The 21059-nt window shown below is 43.0% G+C and overlaps 1 protein-coding gene and 1 long non-coding RNA gene across 5 annotated transcripts in view; one reads left to right on the top strand and one right to left on the bottom strand.

The window, feature by feature from the left end:
• Window positions 1–3361: 3361 nt before the first annotated feature.
• LOC143374420 (farnesol dehydrogenase) overlaps window positions 3362–21059 on the top strand; it is a 100674-nt gene continuing 82976 nt past the window's right edge. Inside the window, exons 1-7 of one of the 4 annotated variants that reach the window (XM_076822610.1) lie at window positions 3363–3528; window positions 3657–4170; window positions 6703–6829; window positions 7532–7685; window positions 7789–7932; window positions 7995–8062; window positions 8094–8190. In XM_076822610.1, coding sequence (XP_076678725.1) covers window positions 3861–4170; window positions 6703–6829; window positions 7532–7685; window positions 7789–7932; window positions 7995–8033 — 774 coding nt within the window. In that variant the 5' untranslated portion in view covers window positions 3363–3528; window positions 3657–3860 and the 3' untranslated portion in view covers window positions 8034–8062; window positions 8094–8190. Of the gene's footprint in view, window positions 3548–3656; window positions 4171–6702; window positions 6830–7531; window positions 7686–7788; window positions 7933–7994; window positions 8191–21059 lie in introns of those variants that run through there. The other 3 variants (XM_076822602.1, XM_076822584.1, XM_076822592.1) reach the window with 3 other exon arrangements.
• LOC143374505 (uncharacterized) overlaps window positions 20882–21059 on the bottom strand; it is a 55740-nt gene continuing 55562 nt past the window's right edge. Inside the window, exon 3 of the long non-coding RNA XR_013086675.1 lies at window positions 20882–20891. This is a non-coding gene — a long non-coding RNA (uncharacterized LOC143374505). The remainder of the gene's footprint in view (window positions 20892–21059) is intronic.

The following is a 21059-nucleotide window of genomic DNA, read 5'->3' as shown; positions in this document are numbered from 1 at the left end:
AATCATGGGCGGTAAGTAACGGTGGGGGACTCGTATAATCACGGCAACGTTGAGAAATGGGTGTGCTGCAGGAGCATCTGGTGCCCGGCACCAGGAAACGGATAAAGCTTCCGCTGGTTTTCTTGTTGATTTCCTCGTCGTGCCGCGTGAACGAGAATAATGCTGCCGGGTCCCAGGACCAACGGACCCGGCACCAGCTGCCGCCTCGCCCCAAGAGATCGATACACGACGTTGTTATTGCGTCTGGAGAGGCTAGTATCGTTTATCCGTGAAAGGAAGCGGCTCGTCTCCTGTTTCGAGTCTCGGGACCCGAGATTGCCGGCGTAACGGGTCCTCGACGGCGGTGCCGCGTCGTCCGTGCGGAAAGGGATGAATCCACTCGGACCAATATGACGCGACGATTCTCGCCGGCTGGCTTGGCACGGCGAATGCAAGGGATATAATGATTTGTACTAACCAGGTTGTATCGATAGCTCCTTAGTGTATCAAAAGTCCTCGGTTACTTTGAGTTACAGTGGTTTCACCATTTTTTTTTTTTAATAACAAATCCTTCGTTTGTATGGTTAACATGGTGGATAGGACTGGTGTCAAGTAATATAGGCATAAAGAATATTGCGATGCTGTGTAAGCATTGGGGAGCGCAAGTAGTGGAGCACTTTTGTATTGCAGATTTTCACTATTCACTTAATAACAGAAACTAGTGAAAACCTGCAATACAAAAGTGATGCATTTTTGGTATTTTCATAGAAATTTAAAAAGAAGAATTTACAAGCAAGTGGCCTCTGCTGCTCGCAGAAGATTTTGCCTGATTATGCTGAAATTTTTCACTGGTTTTATTGTCCTTCGTACGCAACTTTCCCACACTGTTAGAATCCGATTCTCGAAATTTTTATTTCTTCGCTCCACTCTAGTGTTGATTGCGTAACGAGTTTGGACCTCGGAAGAGTTTGATCTGGTCGGAATTACTCCGCAACCCTGACAAATCGGAAGGTGCAACCAAGGAATCGTGTTCCGCTTGCGATGCAAACGCGGGAGTACAACCCTGCTCGGCGTTCCAAGGCCAGAGTTCACTGCCTCCGGTTATGGAGACCCGTCTGCTCGCGAACGAGTTTATTACAACAGGGCCAGGATAAAGAGGGAATGGGCGCACGTGCCCGTCGAACGAGGACTTCCTTGAAAGACGTAATACATATCTGAGAGTCGTCCGCTGGAATCTCCGGGATCTCGAAATGTCCTGATATTCCAGCCAGCGTATCCGGGGAGAGATTGGCCTGTAGCCGGCACGCAGAAACCGATGTGACTGGGATACGGAGCGGGGATTGCGGCAGGTCACGTCGGGCTTCACTTAAAACAAGTAAAGGCCGCGGCAAAACTGGAGGACGGATTCAGCGGGTAAACGGATAAACGTAATCCGAAGCATCCTCCTTCCACTCCATCGCGCGGATGTCCGTGTACGTAGGGGGTACGCCTGCTTAGAAAAGCGGTCTGCTCGCTTCGTCACTCGGGAAACGCGTCGATATTAAGTGTATCTAGAATACACGGTGACATTATTTCGAGGGCAAAAACTCGTCGGCTAGAACTATTTGAATATTTGAATAACTGCAGGAAAATGAAGTGTACAGAATGATTTCTGATTTATTCGTAAATGGATAAGTTCTGTGCGATAACGATAAATAAATACCTTCAAGAAAACCTGATTGTGCAGTAGGCTAATTACAATGTTACACACATTCTGCAGTAACCGATTAGGGGAAGGGGGAGCATGATGGGGAAGCTAAGCAAACATGCAAAAAAAAAATTGATATTTATACATTTTAAGTTTTTATGAATCAATATGTAATTAGAAGTTAATACTTTAACCTTTGGCACATAGTTTAAGCAACATTTAAATAAAAATTTGAAGTTATTAACTTTAAAAAAAGTAAGTAAAAGCCATCTTGCCCGGGGTATGACGGGGTACCAAAATTGGGGCAAAATGGTTCCCCTAAATATTTCCACAATCGATGCAAATATGAATTTCTTCTAAATTATTTTCTTCCTACCCTCGTACAGGAGTTCTGGGACCATATCTTTTAAATGTTCGAAAGTTCTTCCTCTTCTGTTTGCGAAAATACACTCTTAATTGGACCTCATGGCAAACCTATGATCGCATTATTTCCCTGTTTCAATTTTTGGACATAACGTTCCAATGTTGTTTGTGGAAGGACATATAATCGAGCCCCTTTCTTGTATCCCATTTTGTTACCTAAAACTTCATCTACAGATTTCTTCATAATTTCTTTTGACCATTTTCCTCGTCTAGCTTTTTCTTATATGTGCTTACCACTTTCAAATCCGAATTAAAAGTAATGAAAATTCGACTTAAATTATAATAGCGAACGATGACGTTGTTCAATCTCACATAAACCACCATAGGGATACCCCATCATACCCCTACTAAAGACCCCATCTTGCCTCAAACCACAGTTTTCCAGAGACTGATGTTATATGTACAACAAATAAAAAAATATTGCAATTTTTAATATTGTGGATTAAAGTAAATAGAATGGAGATTATAATGTAACAAAAATAGACTTACCGTATTTAAATATATATTTATTATAAGTTTTTTTAGAACACAAAATAAGATCCACGCAGCAGGTGGACGATTTCACAGCTCTAAACCAAAGACGCGAGACCCCAATCATTTCTATCAACGAACTAACTGTTACAATACAATCCTCTAGGTACTTTTATCAAATATCTAGCATTTTTCGTTTATGGTTTATTGTTACGATACCCCATTTTACCTCGCTACCCCATGAGGTCCCCTTTCCCCTAGATATGCAATTAGGAAGGGTAGTTCGATAACAACAATGATAAGCTCAAGGTACAAGCTGATTATCAGTAGAAGTACATAATTGTGAAGAGGTTTCAGCACAGGTGCAGGAAAGTGGCTGAAAACTACTTCCTTATAATGAAAACGGCAAACCAGTTGCTTGTCAAATTACGTATGCACCTTTCGACATTATAAGATTTTCGAGAAATCCTCTTCCTCTCTTCGTTCTCAAGGCCACTCAAAGGCCATCGAATTTTTCTCCACATCACCTAAAAGCAAAAAGTAGGAACATACGACCCGAATCAAAATAACACTGGCAATGATTAAGTCTCCAGAGACCTGACCTCGAAAAGAAATTAATCAGTCGAAAGATTGCATATGTAGGTACACGTGTTTTTCGCAAAGTACCATCGTAAACAACGCAGATATTCTTTCCACACTCGATGATAGCAGACCTCCTACTCTCGGCGCAATGTCGATTCCAAGAGCAATTGACGCGATGAATGATTACGCAATCTAACTCGCAACGTACATATGCGTACTATTTATTGCGGCTAGTGCAGTGCCTTAACACAGCCAGTGCAGCGCGACTCGCTAGACTCTGAAGCTTCGTCTGCTGGAAAACGGAAAGGAAAATACGAGAATTATCTCCGGCGGATGCATAATTGCGCTCGTGTTTCGAATCAGTGGTATAAGCTACTCCTCTCCCGGTAAGTCTTGAATTAATGGGTACATGTATCGATATGGGTATACGCGGAGCTCAGCGAGCTCCTGGTGATAAATAATGCTATTTAGCGGGAGGGCAAATTTTCCAGACGGCTAACATGTTCGTTTGCAGCGTTGTCTGCGGCGGTTTTGGGAAGTTTTTGGAGCCCTGTATCAGCGTCCCCTGCTTCAACTACGAAAGTCGATAAATTTCGAAGCTTAAAGCGATCCGAACGCGGGTCCGGCGGCTTTTTAGACGACGACGAAATAATCCCCCGGCGTGGCGGCTTTCTCTGGGATCCGAGGGAACCCCCGGCGAATGTAAAAACAGAGAATTATGGAACGGTGGGCTGGTAAAAACGCGGTCGTTACTGGCGCGGCATCCGGCATCGGGGAAGCAATTACAGCTGCCCTGTTGAAAAAAGGAGTGAACGTGCTGGCGCTAGACATAGAAGCCAAGAAATTATCGCACGCTTCATTTAAATGGAAGAACCGAGTCGAGGGGCAGGGCATCCTTTGCATCATGCCTTGCGATGTAACTAACGAAACAGACGTGAGTCGCGCCTTCTCCTACGCGGTGAATGACTGGACCGGTGTGGATATCATGGTAAACAACGTTGGGGTCACCGACTACACTCGTGTGATTGGTAAGACTGGAGCTTCGTGGAATGGGGTTAAAAGAGGGCGATAAAATGTATGTAGGGTGAGTCACTGGGACTTAAAAAATTCCCTTACTTTAGTATTGCGAAGGAGGAAGAAACAAGGAATGTCACAAAACAGTTTGATTCAGAAAAGCAAGTTTTATTATACTTTAGTCCATTAGTAAAGAAACACGCTTCAACGAACTTAACTGTATTGTTCGTGGCATGAATAATTTATACTCTAATTGGGCATCAGAAAAAAACTGAGCAAAAAGAAAATTATTTTACATTGTTTCAATATCTTTCGAATGGAACACTGCAGAATACTGTAAACAAATAAAAGTCCACTTTTATTATTATCAAACCAAGGATGTGTACACAGTGACGCCCGAGGGCTCCTGACGCAGTGCAAGCTTACACTAATTAGAACATAGATACATAGTGCAAGTAGGAAGACTGAGGGCATTCCTTGTTTTGTTCCAATGGGGGGTGGAGATTCCCTGATTTTAATTTGTCGGTGGGAGAGACCGGGACAGATTGTAACAAAAAAGTTTTCACAGTTTTTTCTGGAAAGTGTTTTCCTCAATCAGGAAATAATTTGCGTCACTTACTACTTATATATGTGGTAAATTCATCGAGTGTCAGTATCTGACAAAATCTTGGACACTTAGACATCTAGCTTCAGCTTAAACATATCTGCACCTTTGTTACAACGTGCTCCAGTCAGGGGTAAATTGTAGCACATCTGTTTACTTATTTAAATACAAAATATGAACACAAATAAACTTAAAAGTGCTAAGACAAAATTTACTTACGTGCCTTAAATACTACAATTCTGGGGTATAACCACAAAATGAATACATAACTCTCATTTGTGTCACTAAAACCGATGGTGATAATATCGTCAAGCAGCTCTCGCATGTTGTGGGTTACCAGATTTGTCGTTCAAGCGATTTTACTTATGTTACAATTACCCCGGTCTCCCCTACACCAATTCTTTAACGTTGTTTTATGTGAACATTTCTACTTTATAACCCTTTGTGATTCAACAGTTCTGTGGCCCGAGTTGCCACCAACAAAATACGTTATACATAGTAGAATCACTGAAAATAGACATTCCTTACCCTTCATATAAGAAAGAGATACAAGAATTTATGGGTAGGGGAGAGTTTTGTTTAGCGTCCATTTCTGCCAATATCATTATAGGTATTTAAAACACAAAGTACATCAATAGAAAGCGTGTTTATTTCCCTTCAATAAAAGTATATTACAAACTCATCAATTGTAATAGAAAATAACAAAATCTTCGATTTTCAAATAAGTGGGAAATGTCCCTTTTACGACTAGGTGGTTTTAAATGGGACAGTATAAGTCATGAAAGGGACACGTTAATAAAAATAAATTTATTAGGTATTACAATTATAATTGTAAATCTCAATGATACAAAACAATGGAATCTGTGAAAAAATTAACTCTTTGTACTATAAATCATCAATATTTTGTCGCTTTGAATATTCACTTCGCTAATTCTTAAATTTGAAACAAGACGCCATTAACTAATAATTGATAATTTAAAACAATGTCATCTATGTATCAGATGATACACTAATAACTTTACAGGAATTGTTATGCTGTCCCTTTTAAGACTATAAGTGAGTTTAATATAAAACAACCTCAAAACAAAGAAAACAATAAATTAAGCTTACCTATTAAGTATTTTCGTTTCAGTTGAATACAGGCTATTTTAATGATATAACACTTTAACACTTTGTATATATCTTGATCACAGAAAACGACACAGAAAATCTTGGAAAATTTTACTTTTACAAGTGAAGCCGCAGTGACGTTTACATCAAACGACTGGGCACTAGTGTTGTCATAAACAGGAAAATAACTTGCATGTGCAATGCGTTTAGAATTTTGGCAATTCGATTTGTCCCATTTAAGACCTGTCCATTTTACAGCACCTCTCCCCTACATACACCCACAAGTGCGGACAAAAGTGTCTACACTCCAAGTCACTGAACTCCTAATTAGATCTCACACACGCACAGAAATTGCAACCTCAAAATTACCGAAACGAGTCACGTGCCCGTTTCTCTCCCTGCCGCGACAAAAAAACACGTACATACATACAAGGTAGCATTGAAACGTTAGAAACCACGACACTCGTAACCTATTCCTTCCGAGCCTCCAACCTGTTCCAATGAGCAAACCATATCCTTATCGACCCATGATTTCGTAATATCAGATACAAGGGGCCATTTAAGCCGCTAGGCCACGGTGACTCGTCACCTGCACGCGGAGAAAGAGGCGAACCGAGAAAACAGTGAGAAAGTAAAAATCTCGTTTAACCATCCAGCTCGGTGGACGCGTTCGCTGAAACACACAAGTGGTCCCTTAAAAAGGGGGCGGGCTGTTGCGTTTTATATACCGTGCGGATGGTCGGCGTACAGGACGAGGCCGGTATTACTCCCGGGTACCTCGTTGCCCGGGTCGTTGGCGCATTTTAAAGAATTCCATAAATTACACTTGCAGAGAGCGACAGGAAGGCATTCGAAAGGCTGCTAAATATTAATGTCCTCGGGACCGCCGTGTGCATCAACCGGGCGGTGCGCTCGATGCGCCAGCGAAACGTCGAAGGGCATATTTTCAATATCAACAGGTATTGTTGCTCGCGAGCGTCGCCGTCTCGTCGGCTCGTTGGCCGTTTCGAGGTGGCCGTTCCGGGCGCACTCTTTTTCACGTGCACGCGACTCCGAATCCCCCAGCCAGTCGCTTCCATACCGAAATATCGATCCGCTCCGGTGCAGGCTTGCGAGGGAAATCGTTGTATGCCCTGCGGAAGTAGCGGTTTGCGGAGTTCGTTAATGAACTCGCGGTTGGCTTCGAACTCGTTTAGGCTTCGTTAGACTCGCGCTGAGTGCGTCGATTATTGCCGGGGGATCGCTCTTGCATTACGTCTCTCGTTCGACTCCATTTCATCCCTTTCTTGCGTACACAATACACTTGTGTTTAAACATCCACCGGAAACAGAGACTTGTTGCGTTTCATTTGCCACGGAAAAGACGATTGAAACGAAAAGAAACACGTTCGCGAAGTTAATAACAATTAATGAAATCGGCATCGACTTTAGTGGCTCTAAATCCCTTTTCAATCTTTCGCTATAATTTAGCCACATGTGACTATCCCGATTCTATATGCAAAACGTAATTAACAAATTTATTGACTGCCGTTTGGTCGCTCACGAAAAAAAGTGGCCAACAGTCAAGATCAAAGCAAACGTTCCGATTAGTTCCCTCTCGAAATCGTTTCGAGCGAAACAGGCTGGCAGCCAGTCGAAGTAATTTTCTGTTTCGCGCGGCAGCGTACTGGGACACGAAATTCCGAGCGAATTCCTTTCGGAAATCGATGGCTGCAACGGCTGGAACCTGTACCCGGCTTGCAAACACGGGACTGTCGCATTAACGCACACGGTGCGCCGAGAATTAGCGGCCATTAAAGCACCGATTCGAATCACCGTAAGTCCACGCGACGCGACGCTACTTCTACCCCCGCGGATCCTCTCGCCATGATTTAAACGATCGGCAAAAGCAACTCCGTTACTCCCTTTTTGTTTTACAGAGCGTCAGCCCGGGCCTCGTTGGCACGAATATAAGCAAACATTCGCAGCCTGTGGCGGAGGCCATGGCGATCATTCCGTGTCTTCAACCAGAGGATGTCGCGGATGCGGTGATGTATGCGCTCGGCACACGACCGGAAGTACAAGTAAGATCAATCTCTCCCTCGAATATTATCGCGACGCGAATGTGTTTCTGATGAAATTCTAGATCACCGAGCTCACTATCCGACGCACGGGGGAGGCATGAAATTCTCATTCCATATACATGTAGCTCTCGGACCGTAGCTCTCGGCCTGTGCGTCTCCCCAAATGTGGTTTTTCGTACGATGTTTTGGTATACACTGGGAGATGCAGGAAGAAGACACGGGTGTACTGTCTGTTGAAATATTAAATACAAGATTCTATTTGCTGTCTCGTCTGTTTTCTCATTTGCGAGGTTGGGTTATTGGCATAAATGAGCAGGGATTTCATTATTCAAGTCTTCCACGCCTGGAATTAGAATTGTTTCATTAAATTACTGTAGGTAAACTGGGGGAACATTGCCAGTTAATTAACATGTATCGAAGAAGGTAAAGGACAAAAATTGTAGATATGTATTTTCGCATTTGTAGTAAGTACCTACATACAATCACGAAAGGTGCAATGTTATAATAGGATACTTAACCCTTCGTGATCACACGAGGTGTATCGCACCGCGGACAAATGTTTTTTTTACCAATATTTCTGTAAATTTCTAGACGTTAATAATAAAATTAAAAAATTTGGTGAGTTTTAACAAAAATAATCGCTCTTATCCACAACTATTTTTTCAAACACAAATTTCAACATATCCAAAATTACATTTCTAGAAAAATAATATTGTTATCACGCAAAAGTTAACAAATTCAGAAATACGAAAATGGTAAGTCGAAAGTGACGCTGGGGTGTAGTAAACCCCATGTGACCAATTGGTAGTTATAAGAAGGTGACCACGTCGGAATGTTAATTTTTATATTATGTAACAAAATGTTACAAAAACATGGCAATGTTCCTCTAGCTTACGGTACCTTTTAGCAAATGTGCTTCACCTACAAACTAGAAAGATGATTTTTAAAAAAAAAATCACTCCGTGATTCAATAATTTTCTTATCTTTAGAAGCCCGAATAACGAATCTCCTACAGCACATCTGCCCTCGTACTCGGTCGGAAGAGTGCGAAATGATTAGCGCGAAGGAAATTCCTAGGCAGCTTACGTGTTATCGATTGTTGACTGCAAATTGGCCGTATTCCACCGTGGCATAATTACAGAGGTCAAGCTTCTTAGGATTCGATTTGATTGATGCCATTACTGGGCCGCGTGATTAAACTCGGTATTAATTATAGATACGCGAGCAACAGTTACTAACTGTAAGTTGCCCCGCGTCCCTCCCACCTTGGTATCTCTAATTAACCGCAATCGCTAATGGACAGCCGGAGGACGCTTCACTAGATCATCGTTAAATATTCCGTACACACGCGGCGAAAGCGTGTTTCTTGCACTGATTAATACACCGCGTGACATAATTTATGCAAAGCAATCGCTGATAGACGCTGGCCCGCGGTTTCGTTGCGATACCACGGGATCTGCAAAATTCCACCGTCGAGGGATCGTGACATGGAGGATCGAACGTCAACCGTCGACGTATTCATTGATCCACTGCAGCGTGAATTCGATTGGCTGCACATTAATATCCTGAATATTCGAAATCGTGCAACCATTTACGAAATGAATCCTGCTATGAAGCAACTGTGCAATGGTTGACACAGAATTCCACTGTAACCAGGGGCAGATTTGAAGATTTCGCGTCCCTAGGTTAACAAGCGTCTGCCGCCCTTTCCGCGAAATATCATCAAATATTTTAATTTAAAATAGTCGGGGCAATTTCCAAAATAATTCGATATGGCAACTCGCGTATGAGTTATTGCTAATTCGCCACATGAAAAAAAAGTGAATTGTTTTTAAAGTTGTCGCAAGCTTCTGTGTTTAAACCTTTTCCAATTTCTTTCGCTCAAAATTTGGCCTGTCACAATGGCCCATTCAACATGGTGGGCGATATATTAAAAAAAAAACACCCAATGTACATTTATATTCTTGATTTTTATTTTTTTTCGTGAATTTTGAAAAGCTAAGTTCAAATTCGTTGTTAGCAGTCAGCAAAACCCCTGGAAATAATTGTTTAAATTATCGGACTGACATAAAAGTTCGTACATCGAAGCGTACGGGTTGATGCGGTAACGAATTTTCACTTCTTTGACCTTCCATATCTCAGAAACTAATTGTCACCTTAACTCGAAAATTTGTTGTGATTGATGGCTCATCATAAGGTATCATTTGGCACAAAATTCCGTTCCAAAATCGTGGGACCAAAAAGAGGCTAAAAAAAGCTTCATTTTTGGGTCACTCTTTCACGGGCATCGCGATCTCGAGAGATTCCTGCCCGCCGACTTTTATCGACGCTTCGAGAATTCCAGCGTTCTTCAGAGTCCAGGATTTCCGGGGTACGTTGCAGTTTTATGAATCTTGGCTGTGATTTCGCTGCTGGCTGAAGGGAGATGATGAGGATGAGGAGGCTCGATGGGAGGCCTGAGTATGATTGATAAAGACGCGGCATTGCTGCGTGTCCCGGGGGCGCCGTGGGCGACGAGGCCTCCGCGGACCCGGCATTTAGGAATTTATATTAAAATATGTAAATTTATCGGGACGGGCATATTTGAAAACAGATAAATTATGCCGGTCGTGTATCGCGTTCCCGCGGCAAAATATATCGACGTCGGGGAACAGGGGAGGGTGCCAGCGGAACCAGAGTTCCTCGCATAACGGCACGTTCTGTCGCCCGGCAGAAATACGATTTATGACGATCATTGTGTAACGATCATAAATTATCTTGTTATTTACGTACGTTCCGCACGCGTCCAGCCTTGATTTTACCCCTGTTTCGATTTTTTACCACGTCCCGCTCTATCCCCGTCTCTTTGTGTGCGCACTGCCCTACTCTTTGTACCTATGTACACGCTGCCTCGACCTCGCAAATTAGCTTATTTCTCTCGGTTCACTGTGCAGCTGATTATGCGGCATTTGGACAGGGTCCGGTGAGGGGCAAATATGGTGCAACGATGCGAAAGTTTCGGATTCCAGCATTCGGCTTTCATAACTTCCTGAGCACAGTGCTGTTATTCAGAGGAATAAAGCCGGTGCTGTAAGAGAAGCTTCAGTTAAGATTCTAACTTAGTCTCCTTAAGGGTTTTGAATAATTATTTTTCATTCTTAGGCAAACCATTATTTTCAGCCTTTAATTCCCACTTTATTAATGATCTGACTTTGATTTGACTTTATGATTATTATTCGGGGTTTAATCAGTCCACCACATTATCACACTGGCAAACACACACAAGCTTTGCCTGTGTTCTCTGTCTTTACAGTTCTGTTAGAAGTAAGTTACCGTTCGTATTTAAATATACAACTAAAACACGAGAGAATGTTGTTGGGGTTTGACTATCTGCTCGTCCCTTACTTTATAAGTCCTGTATAGCATAGAGGCAGGTAATATGGAACATCCGATTTCAAAAGCTTGTCAAAAGTAGGGGAATTTTTTTTTTTTTTAATAAACCTGACATGAGGGAACGAAGGAACTAATGCATAATCATATTTACATCGTCAAATGTAAAAAATCCCATTGTTTTGCAATTATAGTAAAAAAACTGAAAAGAGTGAAAATTAGCTGTTCGAAAAAATGGGTCCTAATATGGAACACCTAGGAAATTTGTAAAGAAAACTAAAAAGTCTTTACTTTTTTTTACTAAAAATGAAGATTTATTAAGTAGAAGATACAAATAAATAAATATACATCATTTTTGGAGTTCATTTCTGCTTTTTGAGTTTTCTAGACGTTGGGCACGTGAATAATACGTCGGAAGCCCCGCATTCCTCGTGTGCCCACTGAAAGCAGCGAATACATTGGGTCTACTTTTCATTGTCAATATTTTTATAATTACCATCGCAAAATAAGCATTTCGCATACTTCTACAAGTATTTGCTCGGAGGAACCAGTCTGTCAGTAGCCAGCAGAAGGAAAAAAACTGCTTACCGAGTTACGAGAGGGTTACTTTTCATGCAATAAACCGGAAGTTCATGGTGCTCTTAGTTTACGGACACCGAATAAACGCGACGCTTCTACGAAGGTAACTTCGTGATGCGCGCGAGATTCGTGTCATCCGATTTACAGAGACGGACGGGAACTTTCCATGAACCGTGGGCCATCGCATTTTGTTATAAATATTAAAAGCTTTTAAAGAACGGCGCTCCTTATTTGTGCGGAACCTGCCCTCCACCCTCGGATTATGTCAGTGTTTTTACAAACATCCTCGTGAATGTTTTAAACTTCGCGACGAGTCCGACGAGTCGGTTACTTGGCCATCCGAGCTTCCAAGTCTTGGGTGCTTTTACATCCCCGCTACCATATTCCATCCACGTATACTTCAACTTAATGTTTACCTTTGCAGTCAGCACTTCTCGCTCGAGAGTCTAATGTTACATTCTGAGAGCCAGGCGAGCTTCATCCGCAGTCATTTTGACACAGACTTTTCCATGCTGTGGGTTGTCCAAATACGAGTATTTATGAAAGTGTGGCTTTTACACAAGACAAAGGCAGAAACTAGCTTTAGGAGATTTCTGTGAATTGACTTCTGAGCTTCTGAATCCGGAAGGATATTGTTCCCTTCACGATGCTCCTGTTCCGCTATAAATGGATATTTTTACTGAGAAATTTTTGTGTAGTCTTGAAAGGTGATAGAATACAGCTACAAACGTGCAAAATGATACGTGCAATACATGTTTCTTTTTTAATTCCCGAAAAATTAAGTTAAAGTTGATATTGGGACCAAATGAGCTGAGAGTGGCTTTGAATAGACATTGAAAGTCCTTGAGACTGGTCTTCCCATAGTAGATAACCATGCCTCTGAAGATATCCTTCCCTGATTCAACATTTCTCCCTTTGCAAGAAACAGGAACCTCTGCATACCTACATTTGAAGCAAGGATACAGATGAGTTTAATGGTTCTAAAATAAATTGATGCTGACCAGAAGCCATTTGCACACTAACGAATCCATTCTTCTAAAGTGCATTCATCGGTGGCTGCGTTCGATCTCACTTCAGATGCCGCGCCTTCAACGTCAGCCGCCCAGTAATAGGTAAACTGAAATTAATTACGCGTTCGTTCGAATTCATCGCGCTACGCGCAGTTCTCTATTACGAGGCACGGCTTCCTCCGGCAGTTTCCTCAAATTCCTGAATTTGCAAAGGCCGATAGCCGTCCAGGGACAAACATCCCGATTTAAGTTCCTTAAACGCGTTCGTAACTGTTTCTGACAGGCAACCGACGTGCCTCTTCCCTATGCTAATTGTTGTTTGACCGCGTTTCACCGGCTCCCGCATTTGAATAAGTCTCGAAGTGGGTTCCAAGCAAGCCTGCCGCAACTCCATCCGCGCAATTACCGAATGCAAGTTTAGCTTTTCCTAAAATTCTTGCCGCTACCCCCGCCCACGTATTTACGGCTAGGTACACGCGCCGTGGCTGCTGAATAATTCAACGAATAAATCGCTTTAAAACGCTTTCGGGAAACGAGCACGCGTCTACTTGCACTTTCCTCTCTGAGTAGCAGTGTATCTAACTCCTTGCGGTGTCTGGTGGGACCTTGATATTGAAGATTGAACTTGGAACTCACATAACAATTTGAACTACCAATTCGTTGAAATACCCGTTAGTAGGAAATGAATAAATAAATAAATTCTGTTATTGAATTCGCGAATGAATATAAAAAATACTGTTACACTTACATTTCCTTTTAAGGTTTCCTTTTTGGTTCGACTGATCAACCAATTAGCTTCAAGTTTAATGCTACAGACGGGGTGTGTATTCGGTTCGTTAAGGGGTTATGCCTAGTCAGGCGGTCGAAAAGAGGCGAATATTTGTGAATTTTTTTTGAAGAAACGAAAGCGTATATTTGCACAGAACTTTTTGCGCTTAAAAGAGCAACATTTATAGAACATTTGGTAATTTTTTCGTAGAAAAATATTTACGTTTATAATAATAACGTTTATAGTAATTTTTGCAGGAAAAAATCAGGATTTCAACTTTAAATAGCTGCCATGTTGTTTTAACTTCATATTTCGGAAAATTCTCTCTGTCAACCTGAGTATACATAAATATACTAACGAAATCTTTTTTGTTTTTTGATTTTAAATAATCTGGTTCCGAATGGCAATGCTCACCGCAAAACCAAATTTTTAAAAATGCTTCTTGGATGTCGCATGTTATTTTATTATAAACATAAACATTTTTCTACGAAAAAATTACCAAATGTTCTTTAAATGTTGCTCTTTTAAGCGCAAAAAGTTCTGTAAAAATATACGCTTTCGCTTCTTCAAAAAAAATTCACAAATATTCGCCTCTTTTCGAACGCCTGACTAGGCGTAACCCCTTTAAGGGGTTGCGTTGCCTAACCTAACGTAACAATGGACGTCTGATTTATTTCGTAGTGAAGGTTTATTTCCATTTCCGCCGTTACATCGGCTACCATTATCCGCTATTTATAGCCACGTGGCGGTACTTGCTGGTCGCGTTCATCCCCAATTTCTGCCGTATACTCCTTTGAAAATGGTGGCCGCGCAAAGTGCAGCGCCGTAGCAAATTGGATTAGCGTTACGTTGCTGCTAGAGAACCCTTCTGTACCGTCTCTACCGCCATTCCATCGTCCCCGTGAACTACATCGGCAGTACAAGCCGTTGCATTCGGTGGTTTTGCTGCGGCTCACCCATCTCGCTCGCCAGCCAGCCACTTCTAAGAATTTGGAACATTTGCTAGGCCACCCCGAGCGATTTGCGGCTACCTTCAGAATTTTCTGCTACGGGGGGGTCGTTCTGTTTACAATGATAATTGTTTTCGCCTTATACTACCAACTCTTTCAGAAGATTAATTATTCAATAAAAATTACGAGCGCTTCTTGTACTATTTGCGCATCGAATTTTCAGTTTTATCGAAAGGATATCGTGTCCTGTGGCGATGCTTAATTGGCGGATGCGGAAGGCCCAGTTCAGAAGCAACCACGATCACCTTTGATCCCCGCGTTAGATCGCCAAAGCGAGTCGAAGGAACTACTCAGTTAGGGAACTGGTCGCCAAGACTTGGAGCGGGAGGGAACGGATGATAGAGCTTGCGGGGACGGTAAAGGCACGGGGCGGATGGATGAGGTAACGAAAAGGGTACAGAGGAGGTCGGGTGAAGCCGCAACGATAGGTTCGTTAGCGGAACACTGCCAGTGCAAACATGCACACTTTAACCAGCGGACGTACGTGCGCCAATGCGGTGGCAGATTTGAAGCGGTTCGCGGTGTTAATTCGAACGTGGACGTGACGCAGGTGAACGAAACGTGCGCTCCACCTAGCCGTCAAGGAGAATAGGTCGATCCCTTCCCTTGACCAAACAGCGACGAAATGAAGCTTGTGACTTTACGGGCCGTAATCCTATAGCGAAATTCCTCGTCTCCGAGTCGCTCACAATTTATAAGGTTTTAAAGTTCGACAAAGCTTGAAGGCACTCGAGAATCCAAGATCGTTTCTTTATTTTGCAAATGAAACAACTTTTTCAAACTTTATTTCCATTTCCACTCGCGTCTCCTGTGCGGAATCCCTATCAGGAAAAGTATATTACATTATTGGAACGCGTTCAGCATAAATTCTTGCGACTGCTGGCTTTTAAGCTCGATACTCCGATGTCCCGACTACGTCATGAATATAGTTCTATTCTGGAAGTCAGCGGTCTTCTCGCGTTGGAACATCGTCGGTGTCTATCCGATCTGACTTGCCTTTTCAGTATTATTAATGGCTACACCGATTCTGCGGACATTTTGACTCTGCTTAACCTGTATGCGCCTATTGTTTCTCTAAGATCGACTTCTCTTTTTTACTTATCGGGACACAGCGCGTCGTTTGGGATGAATAACTCCATTAATAGAATATGTAAATTAGCGAATCGTTATAGCGAACATGTTGATTTTTTTAACGGTACATTGGCCACCTTTAAATATCGTTTGCGGGCTTTGGCTCGCAGGAACGTCTTTGTACACGCCCGTTAATTTAAATTCTAACGTTAATTGTATTAGTTCATTAGTTCCATTATTGTATTGTATCATGGTTTGTTTATGTACGTACTGGCTTTTCTTCTGTTTTCTTTTCTTTTACATTGTTTATTTGTTAATTGTAAACTAAAGGGTCTTTACCCGTTGAAATAAATAATAATAATAATAATAATAATAATAATAATAATAATAATAATAATAATAATAATTTCAATAAGTTACCCTCGCAAGATTCCACTCAAAATCAAAAAACAATGGAAACTAGGTTCGTCAAAGAAATACGTCAACCCTTCGACTGGAACAGCCCGAGATATAAGACCGTTTTACCAGTTTCCTCGTAAAGAAAAGTGGCGTAGGAGGAAGTTGGAAATTGCTGTGTACCAGATAACGCTGCTTTCGCGACACAAAATTTCGTGTCCCTGGCGGAATGAATGGAATACGTCGCAAATAAGTTGCCCGCGGCCGGGTACCTGGTCTAAACTTAAGAATATCTCTATCCTCCCTCTTCTTTTTTAATCCCGTCTTCACGACGCCCGGAAGGCGCTCGGCTGGCCGCCTTTATGCGGCACGCGGCGCACGGAGCTTAAATGCAATGCGCGCGTGCAGCTGGCCAGGCCGCGTATTCCGCTCACCAACCAGCTTAGGTAATACAGTTTAAAGCGACCGCGTTATCTTACCACCCCCGAAATCACCCCGTCGAACCCTCCGCCAACGTTATCCAGCCATCCTCCGTGCCAGCGCCGCTCCACCCCCTTCCCTTTAAGCTTAATCCGCAGTTGCGAAACTGCGAAGCGGCGGACTTGCGGAATAGTTTCCTAGCGGGGGCGGTTGTATGAATTTAATCGCGTCAAGAGCCCCTGACCCGTGCGGCGGACGAGGAATTCGACGCGATTTTCGGTGTCACCTGATGGAAAAATCGTGTGAGTCGCGCGGATCAACTGATCGGGCAGAATGGTAAAGGATGTACGTGCCGAAGAAATGAACAAATATTTGTTTAGTGGAAGGGGATGTAAATTCCATTCTGAATACGGTGGTGAACGCAGTAAGTGTTGGGATAATTTATTTTAGTTTCTAAAGCTGTCGCAAGATAGAGCCGAGATCATAAGTGTCAAGGTGGTTGAAAAGAAAATGCTGAAAATTGTCAAAGTACATCATTTACCATTTCAACTCTTAAATTGTAAGTTAATCTTTCTGTAATTTAATGTCGAACGAGTATAGTGTTAAAATACGATGTATAGAGCAACAGCAGGGTATAACAATACTGCGTTACAACATTTTAAGCGGTTTAATGTCAACGGAGATACAGAAAGTATTTTGCAATTAACAGGGAAGCAAAAAAAAAAAACAGCAAGTTGCTCGCAAAAACTACTTAGTCTGTCCTGGAATCTCGGTTGAATAAATCGGGGGATCAAATGTTTTTCTCCCGGCGCGGCATCATTGCCCGATTAAATACGCGCATACATGTTTTCCCCGAAACTGTATTATTGCTGTCTCTCCCCCCATTGTTTACGCATCGCTCACGAAATCGCGGAAACGCGAGTTTTTTGGCGTACCCGATCGCCCGCCGAAATGAAAAATGATTGCAAACAAGTGATCACGCGTTTACCAACCCCACGGGGATTCATTTATGTTTTATGCGTGCCACTGATCTGCCGGGTCCGCGGCGCGATTAAACCCGTTTAGCCGCGAACAAACCCTATAAATTCTATCGATAAATTCGAGGTACGACCTGGACGGAGGTATATATCGCGGTGTCGAAAATTCCTTCGGATTTCTTCGCGGGTTATCTCGGCTCGCACGTTCGAGGGTGCGGAGGGAGCTCGGGCGGCGAGGGGGCAGTCTAACCCCACCGGTGAAAGATAAGCGTTATTTATCTTGCATTTGCAAGGAGAAACTTCCACGGACGGTTATCCTTCTTTTTGAAGAACGGACGTGGAAGGAGAAGACGTAGAAATCCCTCTCAGGTGCGAGCCTCGACTGTTATTAAAAAGAAACGTTTATCTACCATTTATCAGCTGTCCCTCCAGCATTTGCCTTCCTTGGAACCAATTCTTGATCCCGCTCCAAGAAATTCATCTTAATGACCCCGTTTTCTTGGTAGCCCGAGACGAATTCCAATTCCAATTCGGCAAGTGTAACGAGAACGTATCGATTCCTCCAGTTTCGTCGGTTTTATTGCAACCCTCGGAATACTATTTCACTTCTCGTACTGTGTTTTGCATACGCTTGTAAGAACAAGCTATTCTTCCCTTTAATAGGCGCTCTCGTTACGCAATATTCACTTCATACAACGATACATTATATTTAAATTCACTATCTTTGAACTAATCCGTACTTCTTTTGAAAACATGATTAACAGCAATAAGCAAAATAAACACGGGGTTGGGGAATCAAGAGAAAGAAGAGGAGACCATAGAAATTTTCTGAATTTTAAAATCTACCTTAGAGACACTAATTCCAAGGCTCCGAAGTTCGAAATTTCGTAAAAGAAAGACTGATCGCTCTCAGGGTAGGAGAGTCCCGAATACCGAGGTGGACGTTGACGTTCCCCTGTCGTGTACGCGCGATCGACGCGACAATTGCAAGCTCGTAATACCCCGTCGCGTGTCAAAGTGTTCACCGCGTTAAAGGTTTAGTGGAATTCTTAGACGACAGCTATTTGCGAGGATTACTCTTCCATGATTCATGAGAGCCGAACGTGAGAAATGTCCGTCGTTCTTATCCCACGCCGCCGTTCCCCGTGGAAGCTCTGCTTTTTCTTCTCGCCCGCTCACGCGACTTTTCCGGTCCGCCATCCCTCTCCCACGGTCGCCTTCTCGCGTTACCCTCAATTTACAGCGAGATCGCGATTCTTGTCGCCTAGCACGGTCCTGGCATTAGTCCATGCCCTGGACCGGCCCCGGCTGCCTCGCCAATTCAGCGGCGGCGCGGTTCGAGGGTTATTATTTATTTTCGTCGCGTTTAGAGACAGCTCTTTTTCCACCATCCACTCTCCCAGCTCCATGGTTTTATGACCTTCCTGTAATGAGATTATCGGATAATCCGGTGAGCTGTTTGGACGTTCCGTGCTCGGAAATATTTCGGCGCTTCGGGGAGGGTTCGCGCCATCGTTTCGTTCCTCCCTCTTCTCTATCTACGCTCCTCTACCCCTTATTCCCGTTTCAGAACCTATAAGAAAACGCTCCCAATTTGAAAAATCTGATTTTAGCGAGCAATTTTTTTCTGCGGAAATTCACCGTGAAGGGGTGAAATCAGCTCTTAAAGTTAAATACGGGGGTATTGGGACCAAGGTTTCGGTGCTTAACTTCGTCCTTCCCTATTCAACGCATGCTGTAGAATAATTATTACCTGAAGAGGAAGAAAATTACAACACCCCGAGGGCAGCATCAACTTTCAGTAACACGTAACTGTTAATAAGAGCACACAGCAACTCAGCAAAAAAAGAGCGAAAGAGGAGTATCTCCATCGTCGGGGCCTGGTAATGCAGGGGAGGGTACGCACGGCGATTCGATCGCGATCGCTAAGCCGATTAAACATTCATGGATTTCCCGTAAAAAAAACGCTGGCGTGTGAGAGAGCGGTGGGCGCGCGGGGCGCCGTTCATACGGAATATTTATTATTGCTGTGGACCGGCGATAGTAAAACATGACGTTTCAATTTGAACGCGTTGCTGTAAAACGCGTGCGCGCGCGTAATATCTTTTCAATTTCACCGGTGCGCCGCGTCTGCGTCCCGCCCCGCGATATTAGCCCCGTTACATTTATTTTGAAGTAATACTTTCCCGCGGGGCAATTTATCGGGCATTTCCCGCCGATTCGACAACCGATACACGTCGACAGATCCACTCCCGCTACACGCTGCCGGTGCACACGCGGAAATGGCGCCCGCGTCTCCGCTCGCGGCTCGGCGAAGTATAATTAAAGCGACGCCGCGGCGGAGGGGCGGCGGAGTCGAGGGTGGGCGAGGTAGAACGAGCAACGCGGCTTTCCCGAGCATTACAACGGTTAGCAATTTCCATTTATTTATGTTGCTTGTAAATACGAGCCGCACGGGCGTCGATGCGCGCAACCCGCCGCCCTCCGCCGCAACCAGTGGGCCGATCGCCGCCGCGCCACGATCCCACCGTCCAGATCGGTTATTTACGCGTCCAGATTTCTATCCCGGCTCGATTTCCCGGACGAACGACGCCGAAACACTTCGCCCCCGCCGATGATTTACGACTTATCGCCGATAAGCGGCCAGCGATTATACGAGCGTCCCGATTGCCGTATGATTGTGCGCCCAGCGATGGCTGGGATCGAAGGGATCTTGATAAAAATTCAATGTCCTAGGTTCCTGTACAAGCGTGTCCTATGTAGGTCTATAGTTGGCTGGCATTCAGACGCGTAGGCGAAAGAAATCGATGCTGATGACATTCGCGAGGGATAGCACGTGGGTTTTGGATAGGGTTACCATGTTTCTTCACCAGTAAAAAAGAAGGATGGAAGGAATGTTTTTTAAAAATGTAATGGTTCTTGTAGTGATTAAAAAATTACATGCAATGAAAAACACAATAGTAATTATAAGTACGGCAACATCATATTTTTCTGTAGGGTAGACCGGGTCCAATTGGATCACTTTGTGTTTGGTGGTAAAAAAATAATAATCAGATATTAAAAAACTAATTTACACCATTGGCTTTAACATGAATATATTAAAATTAAAACTAAACATAAAAATCTTTCTTTCATAAACAAAAAACAAAATAGTGAGAAACTGGGGCGCATCGGATAGCACAAAAATCTCTGATAAAACTCAAATTTTAATAACAAATCTTTGGAAATAACTTAGAAAAATATAATTCAATAACAATGAGAGCAATTGACACTACTTGGCACACAGATCACAAGCATATTGTCCTTTTTTACCGCCTCTGTCAGCACAATTCTCAGGAAACCACTCGTCCCAGACAATCTTGTGAAAGTGGCCGAATTAATTTTTCACCACAGTAAATACAGTGCCATCTTCTTAAGACCATTAATTTATTTATTTTTTCGTCATTTCTTTAGATTTAATTATTATCACAGCTTCCTTTATTATTTTTTTTTTTTTTTTGACACCACGATCCCCGAGTGCTCTTTT

Source organism: Andrena cerasifolii, chromosome 1 (genome assembly GCF_050908995.1).
Source record: "Andrena cerasifolii isolate SP2316 chromosome 1, iyAndCera1_principal, whole genome shotgun sequence".
Lineage (NCBI taxonomy): Eukaryota > Metazoa > Arthropoda > Insecta > Hymenoptera > Andrenidae > Andrena > Andrena cerasifolii.
The sequence above is the reverse complement of the archived record's forward strand: the minus strand, read 5'-3'. Positions and strand labels throughout refer to the sequence as shown.